At 36.4% G+C, this 18,481-nt stretch overlaps 1 protein-coding gene across 43 annotated transcripts in view; it reads right to left on the bottom strand.

The window, feature by feature from the left end:
- Window positions 1-17,944, bottom strand: part of cadpsb (Ca2+-dependent activator protein for secretion b) — a 194,551-nt gene extending 176,607 nt beyond the window's left edge. For all 43 annotated transcript variants that reach the window (XR_015494002.1, XR_015494003.1, XR_015493994.1 and 40 more), the window contains exon 1: window positions 17,375-17,944. Coding sequence is in view for 21 of the 43 variants with exons in the window: in XM_087257765.1 (XP_087113891.1) it covers window positions 17,375-17,710 (336 nt within the window). In the remaining 22 variants the exon portion in view is untranslated. The remainder of the gene's footprint in view (window positions 1-17,374) is intronic.
- Window positions 17,945-18,481: the final 537 nt, after the last annotated feature.

Here is an 18,481-nt window from a genome sequence, read left to right as displayed (position 1 = left end):
TAGCCCCCTTAATATTTTCATTTGGTTGTCGACAGAACAAACCATTGTTATACAACGACTTGCCTAATTAACCTAGTTAAGCCTTTAAATTGCACATTAAGCTGAATAATGGCATCTTGAAAAATATCTAGCAAAATATTATGTACTGTTATTATGGCAAAGATAAAAGTAGTTATTAAAACTATTATGTTTAGAAAATCTTTTACTTTTAGACAATGTATAAAATATAATTTGCAAAAATCTCGACAATGCCCTCTATTGGATTTGTTATCTGAAACACTGAACGAATCATACCCAAAGCTAGGCATGGGCCAGTATAAAATTCTGATGGTATGAAAACCTTGGATAAATATTTCACGGTATGTGTTGTGATTGCTGCTCTCAAATATGCTCTTCTGGAAAAACAACAAAAAATTTTTTACCTATTAAACACAATTTATTATATTTTAAAAAACACAAAATATTTTGGAACAGTAAACATGTCAGGCTAAATAATAAATATAAATTATTGACCTGCTATCTTAAGTTGCAAAACTGATTTCTTACAAATCTTAAAAAGGCATCTTTGAATATCTTTCTTTTCTTTGGATATAAAGTAAGCTACTGAACTGGATACGCATAGGATGTTGGTTTATACGCAATTTGTTTCTCAGATGTTTGCTGAATCATAGTTGAGTCCTTTTCTGCTGGAGATACTGTTGCCCTAAAGATTTAAATAATTGTTTAAAAAAAAAAAACACTTGCATATACCTAAGAAACAGTGTGAAATAACATTTTTGCAGTTTTAAAACCTTGACTTTTCCAAACCGCAGTGAACCCTGAAAACAGTCATCGTCCCATGCCTACCCGGAGCAACATATTTTACTTTCTGAAAAACCAAAAACATACACTGAGGTATAGACTGCTCGACATTGGGAAAAAACCTGACATTGTGATGTTTTATTTTGCTGTGATTTATATTGAGATATGAATACAATTTTAGCAGTCGACTTGACTAGCTCTGTTTGGAATGTAATCATCAACTTAGATTGGAATAATCTTGCAGAGGTGTGAAGAAATTGCAGGAATTATAAATAAGCCAAAAGTGAAATAAGTCAGATATTCAGGTACAGTAATATGATACGATATTATCATGTTTTGCTCCAGATAATGATGTATTACAATAAATAAAAACATCCACAATATATCATGATATTTGTAAATGAAGAGGGAATAATGCATCAAATAGTTAAAAGATATTAGAATTGCAGTATTGATATTTGTTTGCTTTGCTAAAATGAGAAGCGCCACCTCATGCATATCGCCATTTTGTCCTGCCCCTATTGAATCAAATGTAATGTAAAATTTAAATACTGAACATTCTTCATTGCTGATCAACTATAATAATAATTCCAGTTCCACATGCAGATGCTGTGATGTGACTAATGCGGAAGCACACACTGTTATCGATGCTGAAAAAATGTGTTGTCTGCACTCATTTTTTTGTTGAAGATAACGTGCAATAAAAATACAAAAAAGAAAATACATTTAATTACCGGCATAGATCAAAAGTCTGAGAACTTTAAGCTACTTTCATTTATTTCATAATTTTGGATGTTTAGTATACAATTAAGAGGCGGAATTTTTAATCCTGCTGTTAAATTTGAATCATTTAATAATTTCCATTTAAATATCTAGATCTTCTATTTTAAGCTGCTTTGACACAATCTACATCGTAAAAGCGCTATAGAAACAAAGAAGAACTGATAGTTTTAATAAATAATTTCTAATAACCAATAATTAATTAGGTTATTTAGGCAAGTTAGGGTAATTAGACAAGTTATTTAATAACAGTGGTTTGTTCTGTAGACAAATTTAAAATAATATTGCTTAAGGGGGTGTCACTTATCAAAAAACATGCATTTATTTAAAAAAAAAAAAAAAAGCACTTACAACAGGAACTGGAATATCAAACACATGTAGGCCATGGAGATGTGACAATACAATACCAGACAATGAACAAACTGAACTCAAGAGTATAAATACACAAGACATGATTGAACTGAATACAAACAGGGGAGAGACACAGGTGGAACTAATGAAACTAATGAATGGCGGGAAACTCTAACAAAGAAATCACATGACCACAACAGAAAGCACATGATACACAAACACATGGCACAATAACACAAAGAAGACACCAGACTGTGACAGGGGGCTAATAATTCTGACCTTAAAATGTTAGTTTTTTTATTGAAAACTGCTTTCATTCTAGCTGAAATAAAACAAACAAGACTTTCTCCAAAAGAAAAAATAATATCGAAAATACTGTGAAATTTCCTCACCCTGTTAAATGTCATTTGAGAAATATTTGAAAAAGAATTAATATTTCACAGAAGAGGGAATTTCCCAGAGATGGGTTGTGGCTGGAAGGGCATCCGCTGCATAAAAACGTGCTGGATAAGTTGGTGGTTCATTCCGCTGTGGCAACCCCAGATTAATAAAGGGACTAAGCCGATAAGAAAATGAATGAATGATCAGAAGAGTGAATAATTTTGCCCTCAACTGTACATATATGGAGGAGGGAATCTAATAATTGAAGCAGATCAATCCAGATATATTCTCTTATTTACCTTTAATAAGCTGTTCGACTGTTGTCAATTTGCTATTCCGCATGGCTATTTATCTGACTATTTCTGATAACAATGTTTCTGTGTTGCTGCAGCTTAACTTTGTGTAAAATAAAAATTTCAGGTCTGGTTTTGGTAAGACGGGGGTGTGTCTGTTTATACAGCTTCCTATTGGCCATATTTAAAATGCAAACACTGCCTATCATGCAAAAAATACATAATTTGCTTACATAACTGTTCTGCAAAAGTCATTTGTCAGTGATTTGACATGCACAGAAACAAAAATAGCAAATATAATGTGGATCCATTAATCTTTCCCATCCTCACTGACCTGTTTTAAATCAAATCACAACCCACACTGCATTACCGACTGTGCTTCATATGTGCGCCATTTGCCTGGGATTTTAGCTTTGCTCGAAAACAAAGCGCATCACTTGAATTTGAATTTCTAGTAACATGCGTTTGGGCTTATTGATGCAAATTCGGCTTTACATCTTGTTTTTGATTCAAAGCTCATCACAGAAAAGCCAAAAGAGATGACTTGTTTTTCTTTAGGGGATTTTTGTGATATTCTCCACTCACATTTTCTTCAGTTTTCTACAAATTTGATTTAAGGACATACACTCACAGGCCACTTTATTAGGTACACCTTACTAGTAGAGGGTTGGACCCCCTCTAACCTTCAGAACTGCGTGTGGCATAGATTCAACAAGGTACAGGAAATATTCCTCAGAGATTTTGGTCCATATTGACATGATAGCATCACGCAGTTGCTGCAGATTTGTCAGCTCACATCCATGATGCGAATCTCCCGTTCCACCACATCCCAAAGATGCTCTATTGGATTGAGCTCTGGTGGCTGTGGAGGCCATTTGAGTACAGAGAACTCATTGTCATGTTCAAGAAATGATTCCTGCTTTATGATATTTCACGTTTGTACCTCGGTTATAACGAGTGGTTATTTGAGTTACTGTTGTCTTTCTATCAGCTCGAACCAGTCTGGCCATTCTCCTCTGACCTCTGGCACCAACAAGGCATTTGCTCCCACAGAACTGCTGCTCACTGGATATTTTCTATTTTTCGGACCATTTTCTGTAAACTCTAGAGATGGTTGTGCGTGAGAATCCTAGTAGATAAGCAGTTTCTGAAATACTCAGACCAGCTTGTCTTGCACCAAAAAACATGCCACTAAGTCATTTAAATCACCTTTTTTCCCCATTCTGATGCTTAGTTTGATCTGCAGCAGATTGTCTTGACCATGTCTGCATGTCTAAATACATTGAGTTGCTGCCATGTGATTGTCTGATTAGAAATTTGCGTTGACGAGCAGTTGGACAGGTGTACCTAATAAAGTGGCCGGTAAGTGTATAAAAGCACTAGAATTAAAAAGGCGACCCAAGGTTGCTTTTTTTTCTTTAACAGATGATAAATAATTAATATACTGTAAAAATGCTGGGTTCCACTCAATCAAATTGTGTTGGGTCAACATGAAGGAAATAAGTTAACCATTTACTTACAAATTTAAGTACATTGAACATAAAACGATGAAGTGGTTCCCCAAAATCCTTAAGAATTGTGTTGTTTCAACTCATTTTAAATAGGTAATTTAAGAAAATCAGCAAACATCATTTTTGGAGTCTATTTAATTCAATCATCTTCAGGGAATTCTTCTTATTGCACTCTCCCCTTATATTTCACACTGATCAGAAGCTTTCATTTGTCTTCCAAATTGTGCCAGAGCTTTTATACACACACACACACACACACACACACACACACACACACACACAATACAATACATACTGTCAGTGTCGCTGTGTAAAAGACCTCAATTGGAAATCAGTGGAGAATGAAACTGAATTTGTGAGCCTGGCAACTCGATACATGCATGGTAACTTCATCCATCACACAAAGCTGCTCTGATTTGCCTTCCCGACTGAACAAGAATAAAATCATGTGTCCAGCAGGTCGACCCAGTAGGGCTTTTCATCCATAGAGAAGTCCCGCAGGGTCATCCTTGTTGGTCTGATTGTGCTAAATACTCTAAAACACAGTATGTGATTGAGTTCATTCACTCATTTTTTTTTCTCAAGCTCTTCCGATAAAAAAATCTTCCTTTTGCGAGCCCTACAGCAATGCAGATGTTTAACTGGTTAGTAAAGCTTTTTTTTATGGAGGACAGGCATTATTTCCTAGATACACAGACTATAAACAGACCCTCATTTTAATGCGCAGGCACCAGACATTGCATTAATAAAAGTCTCTAGGTGATGCATCTCATTTGAGACAAACAGCTCAGTATATTTAATTCCCTTCATTTATTACAGGTTTCCTCGCAATGCAACAGCAGATGCACTTCACCGTGAATGGCAAAAGTCACAGGTTTTAGATTTCAAATAGGCATCCGCTGAGAGTTTGTATATAGATAAAAGGCCAAGCTGTGAGTGACAGTGTTGCACTGCAGTCCCTTTGTGCCGTTTTTCACAAGGTCAACAGCCTTTACAAGGTGTGACTGTGTGCAACACAAACAATAGTCAAGCTAAGACTGTCAACATGCGATATCACTAACAAATACAAAGACAAAAGCAGATGTGAGACTGTGTGTACTTCTGTAGATGTGTACTTCTCCTACTACCAAAGCATTGAAACTCATTCATTTATTTTCTTTTCGGCTTAGTCAATCCCTAAAAAAAAAAACAGTCTCTAATCAGTCCCTGATTTATCAGAGGATGCCACAGCGAAATGAACCACCAACTACTCTGGAACATGTTTTATGAAGAAGATGAATGTATTGCATTTGTTGCAAATTTAAATGTCCTATAAAAACCCTTTTGATAACATTTTTAACAATTTCACACTGTTTTGTGCTTTAAAATACTTTATTATTACACTTTTATTTCAGAGGTTTAATTTTCAGTATTGTGAGTTAGCTCTGTAGTTCAACAATCTATCAAGTATGGTCAATTTACAGCAAATAGCTATAAAACCTGATTAAATAAATACCAACTGAATAACAATTAAGTTAATCATTCTAATCATGAATTAATAATGACTTTGACAATATTGTTTTACGGCAGCCCTAATAAAATATGACTTTATGTGGGAGTTGACATTATGTTATGGAAGTTAATGAATAGTGCTAATGAATAATCCATTCTAACATTCTAACAGATCTCATTACAGGAAAGGTATTTGTGTAATTATCCAAAACGCAGATCGAAACAAAGTGTGAATGCACTAATATGGATTTTTTCGACAATAATTATGACTATACATATCTGAAAGCTTATGAATGATATATATATATATATATATATATATATATATATATATATATATATATATATATATATATATATATGATACTTCTTTGACTAAAATCAAAGTGTTTTGTTTATCTGAAATAATACTGAAGGGATAATTCAAAACCCTCATGGGCTATGCTTCCATACACCTACTTTTATGCGCATTTAGTATATGCTCATAAAAAAACTGTTGATGAAAACGTCAAGATGCGAACAAGTTTTGAAAATGCGCATAACAAACATGTGCGCATAACTGAGTAGGATAAACGTTTTATTCGAAAAGAAAAGATGCGCATAAACTATGATGGAAAAACCTTTATACCAAAGAAATTCCAATGTGCGCATTAAAAAAAGTCATGTGATTTTGTTATAAGAGATCATGTGATGATAAAAATGTGTGTGAATGGACAAACAAGTGGCGTTTTTTCAGTAATTCTAAAACTCCTTAACTGTTACAGTATTAGTGTTATTATATTATTAATAACCTTAAGAATCAAGAGCATCTTTGCTCTGCGTCTCAAGCCTTTAAACACCACTGCATGTTCACTGCATGTCAGGATTGCCTTCAGAGGCACAAGTCATTTATTAAATGAAGAAATGATTGAGGCAGCTTCTCTTATTGCAGCAAATTCCATTTTTAATGTTGATATTTGGCGCTAGTTAATCAGGAAGTGATGATTTTATTCGCTTTGACTCGTTGGATGGAAACGCTGCTTTATTTGCACATCTTTTATGCGATAATCCAGTTTTGCGCATCAAGTTAATTGGCATTTTTTAATGGACACATACTAATAGATAGCAGCACATGACTGAATTAGATCATCTGGTGTAAATTATCAATAACAATAAAGAATACACAATATCATAATGATAGCATTAAGGAGCCCGTTATGCATTATAAAAGGTCATATTTCGGTTTTAGGGGTCTCCAACAACAAGCTGATATCCATGCAAGGTCAAAAAAACACTTTCATTGTCTTATGATATGCATTTATTTTACCTTATTATCTCAATGACTACCCTGAGATTCATTCAGGGATTCATTTCTTTCTTCCTTTGCCTGAGGGTAATCTGCACTGATTGATCCGATGACCCCATCTGTTGTGATTGGTCGACTGGGCTCAGCCCGAAACAAAGAGAAACGCCCAGCATATTGAAACTTGTAAAGTACTCAGAGTGCAGAGTATATGCGCGAGCTCAATGCAGAAATGGAAGCAACACAAGCATAATACTCTACTTTTAAACTTAACCCTTAGTAATAACAACAACACATTCAGTACTAATCCACACGGTGGCAAAAACTGAACTATTTTGAAAATTGACCATGAAAAAACTGGTAACAATTACTGACAAAGTCCCATACATGGATAGTCTCTGCTGCCCCTTCCTTTAATAGCAAACAGCCGGCGAATCAGTCACTGCAGCGTAGGTTATTGTATCAAAAATCAGAAAAATTACAGGAACAAACACAGCATACACTGGCTACACTGGACCCAGTACTACATATTTGGTGATGGACTATGTCGACGTCAATGCAAGCAAAAGATCCAAGCCCAACTTGATTCATTTATTTGACTCTGAGTCGACTATTTTGTTAAACAATAAATAAACTCATAAATAACTTATAAATAAATAAACTTTAAACTTCAGCTGGATGTTTTAATTCACTTAGTGCTTACACACTGCTTGGAAAGTAATTTTCAAAAACCTGTAATAGGGACTCTTTAAAAAGAACTATTTATCAGCCAATACCAATATGGCCACTAATATATTGTGCATCACTAAAACCGATCAATGAGAAAAATGCTAAAAGAGACCTCATCTGCGAAGAAGTCCAGCTGAAATGACACAAAGATGTGCTCAGCCAGCTGACAAAAAGACAATAAGCCCTTGAAAGCTGTCAGCGGCAGTATTATTCTGCGAGGAGTGATCTCTCGGCGGGATGTACACACAGGGAAGTATGTTCTGATCTGATGAAAATCTTAATGCTTTCAGCTTATAGGCGCATCATAAAGCTGGAGGGTCTGGAGTCTATAGGGCCACCGATGTGCTCTTGTTACAAGACCACCTTATCAGATGAAATAGAGGGGACATCTACCATCTATCAGTGAAGAAATCAAACACGGGAAGGATACAGATAATTGAAATTCAATCTTCCCCTAAGGCCTGTGAACAAAACTGCTGAGAGATCTCTATCGCGTGCTGGTATCATCTGGGGTTCAAGCGAGGGCTGCGGGTCCAGACCAGTGGCTCACAAGAGAGTACAGGAGAGACGCTGCTGACCGCATACAAATGAAGCAGGACGCACAGTAAACGTGATCTCCTGGACTAAAACTAGGAGGGAAAAGGAAATGTGATTCACGTGCTGTGGAAACAACGAAGCTGTCATTTAGCATACTGCTTTTTATAATAGAGCGGCTGAGCTTAGAAAGGCTGACTAGTGAGTAGTTTGCTTGAGACATGAGCTATTAGGACAACTTCAGATTCTTCAAACTTAGACGAAAAAGCAAGTTAAAGGAAGGTATTTTATAAAAGCTAAGATTTTACATTTTATACTTGATCTGAATGCGCTGTAAACACACTGCATGCCAGGATGCTTTAAGATATTTTGTCCAAAATTTGAGCTTGTACGAAATAATTATGTCTAGTCCACTGAATTATTAGAAGATAATGCACACTTGATGTGATATTATTTGGATGAGATGCATGACAAACAAACTAATCCTGCACACAAGAGTGGTTTAAGGATAAAACCCTGACAAATGTATTATAATGCAACATCTGAAGCATGTCATGTTAGGCATGGTAACTGTTGTATAAGTAGAATAATCAACTCTGTGTTGTGATCGCATTATCACTTCATTATTTTATATTATTCTGGAATACTTGATTATGATTGGTAAATCAGGACATTCAAAGGTATGTTATTTCCAGATAACAACTGCTAAAACTAATAAGACAGGTTCATTTGGTTACTATGAATCATCTTAACTTTTAGTGAGTATATTCATATGCATATTTAGTTAGTGTAGGCTGCATTCTTTCTCGCAACTTTATGTTTAAATTAGGAGTTGGTAAATTATTACACCTCAGAGCAATACTTAGTGTCTAATTGTTTACTTTTGTCTCAAGTAGCCATGTAACAAGCAGAATAATGTCTATCTGAGGCTGTATTTGAAGAACAAAGTCCTTCAGTGTCATAAAACAGAACAATCGCCTTGATGTGCATTGCCCTTACTTAACAGCCTTTCACCAAATATTTACTAATAAATACTCTGCTTAACCATACCTGCATACCTGGATGCATTTAGAATTAAATATTCATTTTGTTAGGAGCTATCAATAATATTAACAGTGTGAAATGTAACAGCTCTGGCAATCTATTCACCCAAATCCATGCTGTGCCAGCAGCAGAATATCTTCAAATATCAAAACTTTCATTTAACTGCTTCAAGAACAGCACTTTTACTACTTCAGTCAGGGAGGAAGATAGTACATTTCTGCAAATAATAAAACATGAATTTATGGGTAAAAATAAAATATGGACAAGCCATTTGTATGTTTTTGTTTGTTATATTTATTTGCTTACTCACTGCAGTGTTAACTTGGTCATTGAAAAAAACACAAAAAGTAACTGCGCCAATGGATGCAGACACTCTAATTCGCTCATTTAATGATTGAACAATGCAATGTGATGGTCCAGTGGATTATAACAAAAATCAAGGTTAGTTTTTATTTGACTAAATTTTAATCTTATCTTTTTCTGTCAGCAAAATTGCATGCTGATATAGTCACTTTTAGTATCTATGTTAATTATCTATGTCGTCCTGTCTTCGTCTTGTCTTGGTTTGAACATAAAAAAAAATTAAGCTTTCACAAAAAAAAATCTCAAGAATTGTGCTTTAAACTCATATTAATCAAGTTTTTTGAACAAGCAGCAACATTTTTTTTTTTTTTTGCGTAGCCTTGGGTGAAAAAACGTTGACAAAACTTTTCACCAATGTTTCCGTTTACAATTTCACTTTAACTCACTGTCTGTGTGTTTTTAATTTAATTTGCTATTGTCGATTGTATGTAAATCAAAGGTGGCAACACCAAGGCTCCAAAAATACAAATTTATTAAATTAAAAAGGCTGACACAGAGCGTGTAACGTTTCGAGCCACCCGGCTCTTCATCAGACGAAACGGGTGGCTCGAAACGTAACACTCTCTGTGTCAGCATTTTTAATTTAATAAATTTGTATTTTTGGAGCCTTGGTGTTGCCGCCTTTGATTTACATTTAATTTGCACCTTTTGCGGTTTTGGCTGAGCACCTAATTAAGAGAGATGTGCGTGCTTTTGTACAGTTTTTTCTATTGTCGATTGTAAAAAAGTTTAAAATCACTGACACATTTGACGAATTTAATTGCAATATTGTCCAAACTTGTTTCTGACAATAAAGTTACTTTTTGCTGTTTGTTTGCTGTTTGTTCAAACTACTTATTTAAAATGAGCTGAAACAACACAATTCTTGTGTTTTCAGAGACAACGTACTTGCTTTATGTTTAAACTAATTAAATTCTTAAAAACTAACAAGTTAACTTAATTCCTTCATGTTGTCCCAACACAGATCAATTGTGTGGAACCCATCATTTTTTTCAGTGTTTTTTTATGTACTTCCTGCAAAATAAATGAACACTTTAGAATGTTCGTCAAACAATCAGAACCAAGCATTCAGAAGTATACCTCATTTTTATTAGCAACAAGATACTCTCAGTGAGTAGAAAAACAGTAGTCAACATTTATAATGGATCTAAAAATTGTCCTAAGACAAGAAGTGGTGTTGATGAATAGTTTTACCACAACTTTGACGAAGGTTTTGATCCACTCCAAAGGGTCTCTATTGTAGATGTCAAACTGAATTAAAATGTATTAATAATATCTAAATTAATATTATAAAGTAATTGTCATTCAGGACCTATAATCGATAAAATTTTTCGAGCATGATTTTTTCAGTTACTTTTCCTACCGCATATGGAGTCACGTGATCCCGATCTGTTAGTGTCACGATTACCAGCGATCATATCCCATAAGATCGCTGGTTTGCACTAACTATAACCATGGACTACAAATCTGCCATTTATGGACTACACTTTCATACATGCACTCAGGTCAAACTCACACATGCTTCCTCATCTAGACTGATTACTCGCACCACCTGAGGATTGTCAGAGACTGATTGCACACACTATTTAAGCCACACACTCACCCATTCAGTTTGCCGAGTCTTGTTATCTGTCACAGTGACATTACAACGCGTTTTCCTAGCCTTGTTTTCCCGTGTACTTACCTAGCATTGTTTATTTAGTTATACCTGTCTGCCGCCTGCCTTTCGACCTCTCGCTTGTTATATTGACTACGATTCTGGATTTGCCTGTACATATCTGTTTGCATGTCACCCTGCAGCCCAAGACCGGTTACTCACTGAAGCTAAGCAGGGCTGAGCCTGGTCAGTACCTGGATGGGAGACCACTAGGGAACACTAGGTTGCTGTTGGAAGTGGTGTTAGTGAGGCCAGCAGGTGGCGCTCAACCTGTGGTCTGTGTGAGTCCTAATGCCCCAGTAAAAGTGAAGGGGACGCTAGACTGTCAGTGGGCGCCGACTCTCTGCGGTCATTAAAAATCCCATGGCACTTCTCGTGAAAGAGCAGGGGTGTAACCCCGGTGTCCTGGCCAAAGTCCCTCTATCGGCCCTTACGATCATGGCCTCTCAATCATCCCCTTTCCACTGAATTGGCTCGATCACTGTCTCTCCACTCCACCAATAGCTGGTGTGTGGTGAGCGCACTGGCGCCGTTGTCCTGTGGCAGCCGTCGCATCATCCAAGTGGATGCTGCACACTGGTGGTGGTGTGGAGAGACCACCCTCATGATTGTAAAGTGCTTTGGGTGTATGGCCGTACACAATAAATGCGCTATATAAATACACACATTACATTACATAACATTACATTACATATCTGTTTGCACCTGTGCTGACCTTTGCTTGCCTGACTTTGAATAAACCTGCATGTGGATCCACACCTCAGTTGTATGTGTCACTCCCCATGGTAACGGTTAGGCTGAGGCTGGTTTATACTTCCACGGTCACTTTGCAGCCATATCTGATCTCTGGTCAAGTAGGACGATGGACCTATTCTTGAGCCTTACTCTGTGCTACATTGATGATGATTGGAAGCTGCGCCAGAGATACCTTTTGACAGCATATTTTCCATTACATTAAAATGATTATTTACATTAAAATAGTTTTTATAAAAGATGCAAAAATGCATTGTTTAAAGTATTATTTACAGGATATACAAGAGTTATTTTATTTAGAAGAGATACTGCTTGTTTGTTACTTTTAATATAAAAAACAATGAAAATAATCAATTTTGTTTCCAAAAGTACAAGTTATTTAGGCAATGTGTGCTTTAATTTCAGTTTTTTAACATTGAGGTTCAATAAATAATAATTTATAGTAGATAGTGTGTGTTTTCTTCAATTATTTTAAAATCAAGCAATGCACCCTTCATTTAGAAATCTCTCACATGTAATTTGTGAGCATATTTACTGGACAAAACTTGTCAGTGAACTGTGAGGGCAAAAAAATCATTCAATAATCGTAATCAAGATAAATTGTTTAATTAATCGAGATTTAAATTCTAGCCTAAATCGCCCAACCCTAACATATGGTTATGATATTTGATTGAGGGAGAAAACTGTGGTACTCGGATGAGACACAATGCATCATTTTATAAGACAGTATAATGTTATTTATAAGGGCTTCAGTTGACCTTTCAGAACTTAAGAACTTTCAGAATGACTTCATAGAAAAGCACAAGATGTGTCATTTTCCCTGCAACAAAATCACCAGCATGACAAAACTGTCTTATATAACATAATGTTTTAGGTACTCGGTAAAGGACACAACAATTCCCTGCTTTTACAGGCAAAATGCAGATGCAGAAAATCAAGCTACACCATACGCTAAGAAATAATGCATGAAGGAAATTTGATTTTCTTCATGATGGGAAAACTGATTACTTAATGAGACATATGCTACAGCCATTACCTTCAATCCTCTGAGCTTCTCCGGTATCACATTAGCTGAATAAGTACTAGTCAAGCTTTCTGCAAATAAATGAGTGCAGCCTCCAGAGATGAAAAGCATTTAATGATGATTTTCATAATGATATCTTAACCCTTGCAAAAAGTTAATGTGTGCAGTTTTTGGTTTCGCATTCGCTTTTCATCTCACCCTCAATGTTTTTAATTATTATTATTAATTCGTCTTTGATTTAGTGTGTTTGTTCAGAATAATATTTGGTGAGTAAATTAAAAAGTTATGCTTTCTTTAAGCAACTAATTACAAGAAACTAAAAAAAGTTGGAGAAAGTTCATCTTAAAACTACCATAGTTAATACAATGCTAGTAAATTAATCACAAAGAAATATATTACACATATAATTAAATTTTAATTTAAAAGCAAGAAATACATTATAAAATTTATTTTTTAGATCTATGAACTTAAAAAGTCACATATAAACCAATATTCACTGAATGATGTTACTGTCATATTAAATAAATTAATAATAAAAAAAAGAGTAATACCCTTCCTTTGACCCTGCTCTTGCTGGACGTCCTTTATGTCTATGATTCACATGGATAACTCTGAGAGACTAAAGTGATTGACTGCAATGACTCTATTGAACCTAAAGGACCTCGACAGTGACTCAACTCTGAGATTCGTTGTAATGACCCAAATACCACCAGCACTGACTCACTCAACCGAACCTGCATGCATTATAAAGATCAGAGCTTTGACTTCTTGTATAGACAAACAGCAGGTATTCCAATACAATGTTATTGATCAAAGCTTTTACATCTATAAAAGCCTGTTTGACCTCACGTGAGGCTGCCTATTGAATAATAATAATACTGTGGGTCTATTGCATGCACAGCTTTTCAATGAGCTCTATTGTGTTCTCATCTGACTAAGCCATATTGCATAACCGAATCTACAGCTACGCTGACATTTCAGAGCTTTTTTGTTTGGTAAAAAATGCGTTGCTTACACATTTACACATTTTTTTTCTCTCTTTTCTCACTGTGAAAGTAACACTACTGTTAAATAAATGTACTGGCAGGACATTATCAAGTAGTTTCACCCAAAATCAAAATATAGTGCAGTGTAAAAGTCTTCAAAACTATTCACTTTGATATAAAATATTGTGACCTGAGTGCAATTTGTGTACAGTGTTCAGCATATATTAGTACACCCCTCAAATCTCTCTTTTCAATTCACATTTTAACGGCGAGCTAGACAATACTATATTTGTGCATACACATTGGATTAGTCCAGGGATGGGCAAACTCGGTCCTGGAGGGCCGGTGTCCTGCACAGTTTAGCTCCAACACTAATCAAACACACCTGAACAAGCTGATCAGTGTCTTCAAGATCACTAGAAATCTACAAGCAGGTGTGTTTGATTAGAGTTGTAGCTAAACTGTGCAGGACACTGGCCCTCTAGGACCGAGTTTGCCCACCCCTGGATTAGTCAGTACTGAAGCCAAATCTGGAGCTTATCTAACAAAATAACTTACAAAATCAGTACAAAAACTAGTACAACCAAATGTATGTTTTAGAAAAATATTAAATACAAATAAAAAAGGAAAAATCAAGAGAAGCAAAAAAAAAAAGTAAAATTTTGTTAAAAATTTGTAGGTTGTACTTTTTTTTTGCAATATTTTGCTTGAATTTAATTGTATTAGCTTTCAATTTCTGAATATATTTGGTGACTAAAATGTTATTTTAATACATATATCTGTTAAATAAATCCATTTTGTTTAAATTCACCAAAATACATTGCTTATATTCACTGAGAAATGGATAAACATATTCATTTTCAAAATGTGGTGTACTCGATTATACTGAGCACTGTATCAATCATTATAAATGTATTTATTTATCTATCTATTTATCAGCATATTTGCATAGTTTATAGTCAGGGCTTTATTTAGTGACTAAATAAATAAATGACATGCTGTCTTTTATAGCAATTGAATTCTAGTATTATTCACTTACGGTATAAATTCTATTGGTGAAAGGTATCAGCTAGTACGTTTCAAAATGAATTACAAAGAAACACAAAACATAAATAGAAAAATATAAAGACTGAAATACAATTTACCTGTAGCTTAATTTGCCTTATTCACACATTTTTGGCAGTACAGTATGTTGCACAATAATGACTGTACAGGTTATTTTAATTAGCAAAGGGTAAAACATTCATTCACTCATTCCTTCATTAATTTTTCTTCAGCTTAGTCCCTTTATTCATCAGGAGTCGCTACAGAGGAATGAACCGCCAACTTATCCAGAATATATTTTATAAAGCGGATGCCCTTCCAGCTTCAACAAAGTACTGGGTAACATCCATACACTCTTATTCACACACATACACTACGGGCAATTTAATTTATTCAATTCACCTATAGCGCATGTCAGAGTGCGAATTATACACTAATGATCAGGGGAGTCATGTTTTTCAATTATTTTCAGTAATATGCCTCAGTGACCCAAATTGGTGTGTTAATATAATTGCATCTAATTTTTTAATCAAACTTGTTATTTTGTTTTCAGTGTTTTGCGGGATATTGAGTGCTTCTCAGACATTTGTGATATTAAAAAAAAACTTTTAAGGGATGACCATGAAAGACTGCATGTATTATTTATTGTACTGTTCAACTTTCATGTGCAAGTGTATAATAAAATACAAACTATGCATCTAGTTTTACAAACACCCACAGTACAAATGCCTATTTTACAGGAAACAAGTCTTTTGTGAACACTTACGGTGTCTGTTGGTTCTGTTGGTTTTTTGGTGCAAACATGCATTCACAATGGTTTGGACCATTATAGGGGTGGTCAAACATATTTAAGTTATCTATTATTTTAATAATTATTATTTAAGATACATGTCAGAGCAAACTATTTCTTAACTATTAAAGGCAGACCCCCTATACATCTTGTGTTGACGTCCCTCAAGGGAGATCAGGTGTTATTTAGAGAGGTCTAACCCCCCAAACCCCCCTGTGATTCGCACCTTGGAGCATGTCTTTGTATGGGGAGAACATGCAAACTCCACACAGAAATACAAACTGGGCCGGGACTAGAACCAGCGACCTTCTTGCTGTGAAGCAACAGTGCTAACCACTGAGCCACTGTGTCGGTGTGGGTCAAACACATTTTCATTGGCTTTAGGACTTTTTACATTCATCTAAAGACTACAAAAGCAAATGGGATGTTAGTATAAGAATGGACAAAAGAACTGTTTTTTCTCTCTTTCAGTTTGTTTCCACATTTTGTCACTCACTATAGCAGTAACTCAAGCTGTTAACTGTGGTTTCAGAGCATGTTGTAAATAGTCAGAGATCAGCTTGGATCAATATCTGAGGGAAATTGGATGGGACCTCTGAAAGATACTGCTTGGAAGAAGGAAACGTTTTTTTATGGAAGTAACTAATCTATAAAAGGTTCTTTTGTTTCTTTTAGACATTTGCAGTCAATTGTCTGCAAATAAAACTCTCAAGATAATTTCTAAACAGACTGAAAATGGTAGCCTACAAACTGGAACGTCTAAATGAATGTTTTAATACATTTTAAGAAATGTCAAAAATAAACTTGTCCTACATACATCAATTTTTACAACCTGTATAGGCTAAATAAGGTTGCTCTTTAAAGTGCCAACTTACAGCCCATGTTAAATTTGCTGCATTTATTTAAAACGGAATATCAACAGGCTTGGGGAAAATGCGTTGTCAAAATAATTATAAGTACGCAGCATATAAGGTCACGTAAAACATGCTGAACTCATAAACGCACGAAATATTTACATAAACATGTGACGTGAGAAATACGTTCGCTGTTTTCTTTCGACCTTCAGAGCACCGGTTCCCGCGTTTGCATCTGTTCCACCAAAAGTCACCTTGGAAGATGAATGAGTGGCGCGAGAGATGGCGCAAACTGAACATCCTATGGCCGCACGACTGCACACAACCACTGACTTCCAATGTGAACGAGTCACATGACTGTACTACGGCAATGACACGGCTTTATTTTGGTCCATCAGCCTCTTGAAGAATATCTATAATTAGAGCTCGTCTCGTGCTGCCGATTTTAACCGAATCTGCACGAATTCCTCCGGATTAGGAGGGCTCGCGCCAGGACATTGCGAGCTTAAAACAAACCTTGAAAATAAAAGCTAGGTGTCCCGTGAAGGATCTGGTGATTCTATTTTCAACTAATACCCCCTCGCTTTACGGGTAATATCTCATAGAAGGGTATTCAGAGCAGTGTTTGTGAATAATGGCATGACATAAAAGGTGCATTATGCTGCGTTTTTCCTCAAGGTGAGACCGGGGCACCGCGTGCTCTTACCTTCAGCTGTCGCCTTGCCATGTCGGTCGGCTGCTTGGCGTTGAAAGGGTAGGCGATGCATCTCATCACAAAGACGTAGAGTTGCAGCTTCTTCTTCCGTTCCTCCTCTTCCCTCTGCAGCTTCTCCACGTCCTCCTTCTCCTCGCTGGCGGCCGACGGGCTCGGGCTGGTCGGTCGGGCGCTGGAGCCTCGGCTAGAGGGCTGAAGCCTGTCGGAGCTCTCGCTGGTCCTGCTGGGGGAGATGCGAGAGGAGCCGGACTGAGGTGCCATCACCTCTCGGCTTTCTTCCTCCACTATCCCGTCCGATTCCTCTTCGCTGGAGGATGGATCCAACATTTTTTTTGCTCTCGCCTAACCGCACAAACGAATTAAACGCACGATGAGATGTTTACAGCGCGGAAACCTATCAGTTTGTTGACGTCGCGCTCGGCATTCAGAGGGCTGCTCGATTGTGGGTGAATATCTAATATCCTGAAACACTTCGGGTGCGGAAGCAGACACTGCAATCTCTTCAGACGTCCAGAGAGAAGATGCTGCTGCTGCTGCTGCTGCATACGTGTTCCGTGCTGTGCCTCCGTCCTCCAGTCATTGCGAGGGACTCGGGAGGAGAGCGGATGGGAGGGGCGCGCGCATTGAGGAGAGCGAATGATGGCCACTTCCTGCTGGGTCTCGCGCGAGGCGCAGGCGCTGTCCGCGGTGCTGGAGCAGAGAGCGGCTCGATTCGGTCGCAGAAATGGTGTGTGGCTGGTTGGCGGACGCCGAGAATGTGCTGTTATTTCATTTGACCTCTGTACTTCTCTCGCAGGACAGGGCCTTGAAATATTACATCATCACCATATTTGTTTATATCAGGTTAAGTAACAATGCTTTAACCACCGTTTAACCATGCTTTTGGAAGTGATATTGAAATTTGTGTACTGTTTATGCAAATTAAAACATAAGTCGTTAAAAACGACATCAGTAGTACATAACTAAACATCAGTTTTCGACAGCACACACAAAAAAAAAATACATTTTTTATTTGTCCTAGAAGCCTCGTTTCTGCCCAAACAATATAATGACAAAAACAATATATATATATATATATATATATATATATATATATAT

Source organism: Danio rerio, chromosome 6, assembly GCF_052040795.2.
Source record: "Danio rerio strain M-AB ecotype USA chromosome 6, GRCz13ab, whole genome shotgun sequence".
Classification (NCBI taxonomy): domain Eukaryota; kingdom Metazoa; phylum Chordata; class Actinopteri; order Cypriniformes; family Danionidae; genus Danio; species Danio rerio.
This window is presented reverse-complemented; position numbering and strand designations above follow the sequence as displayed.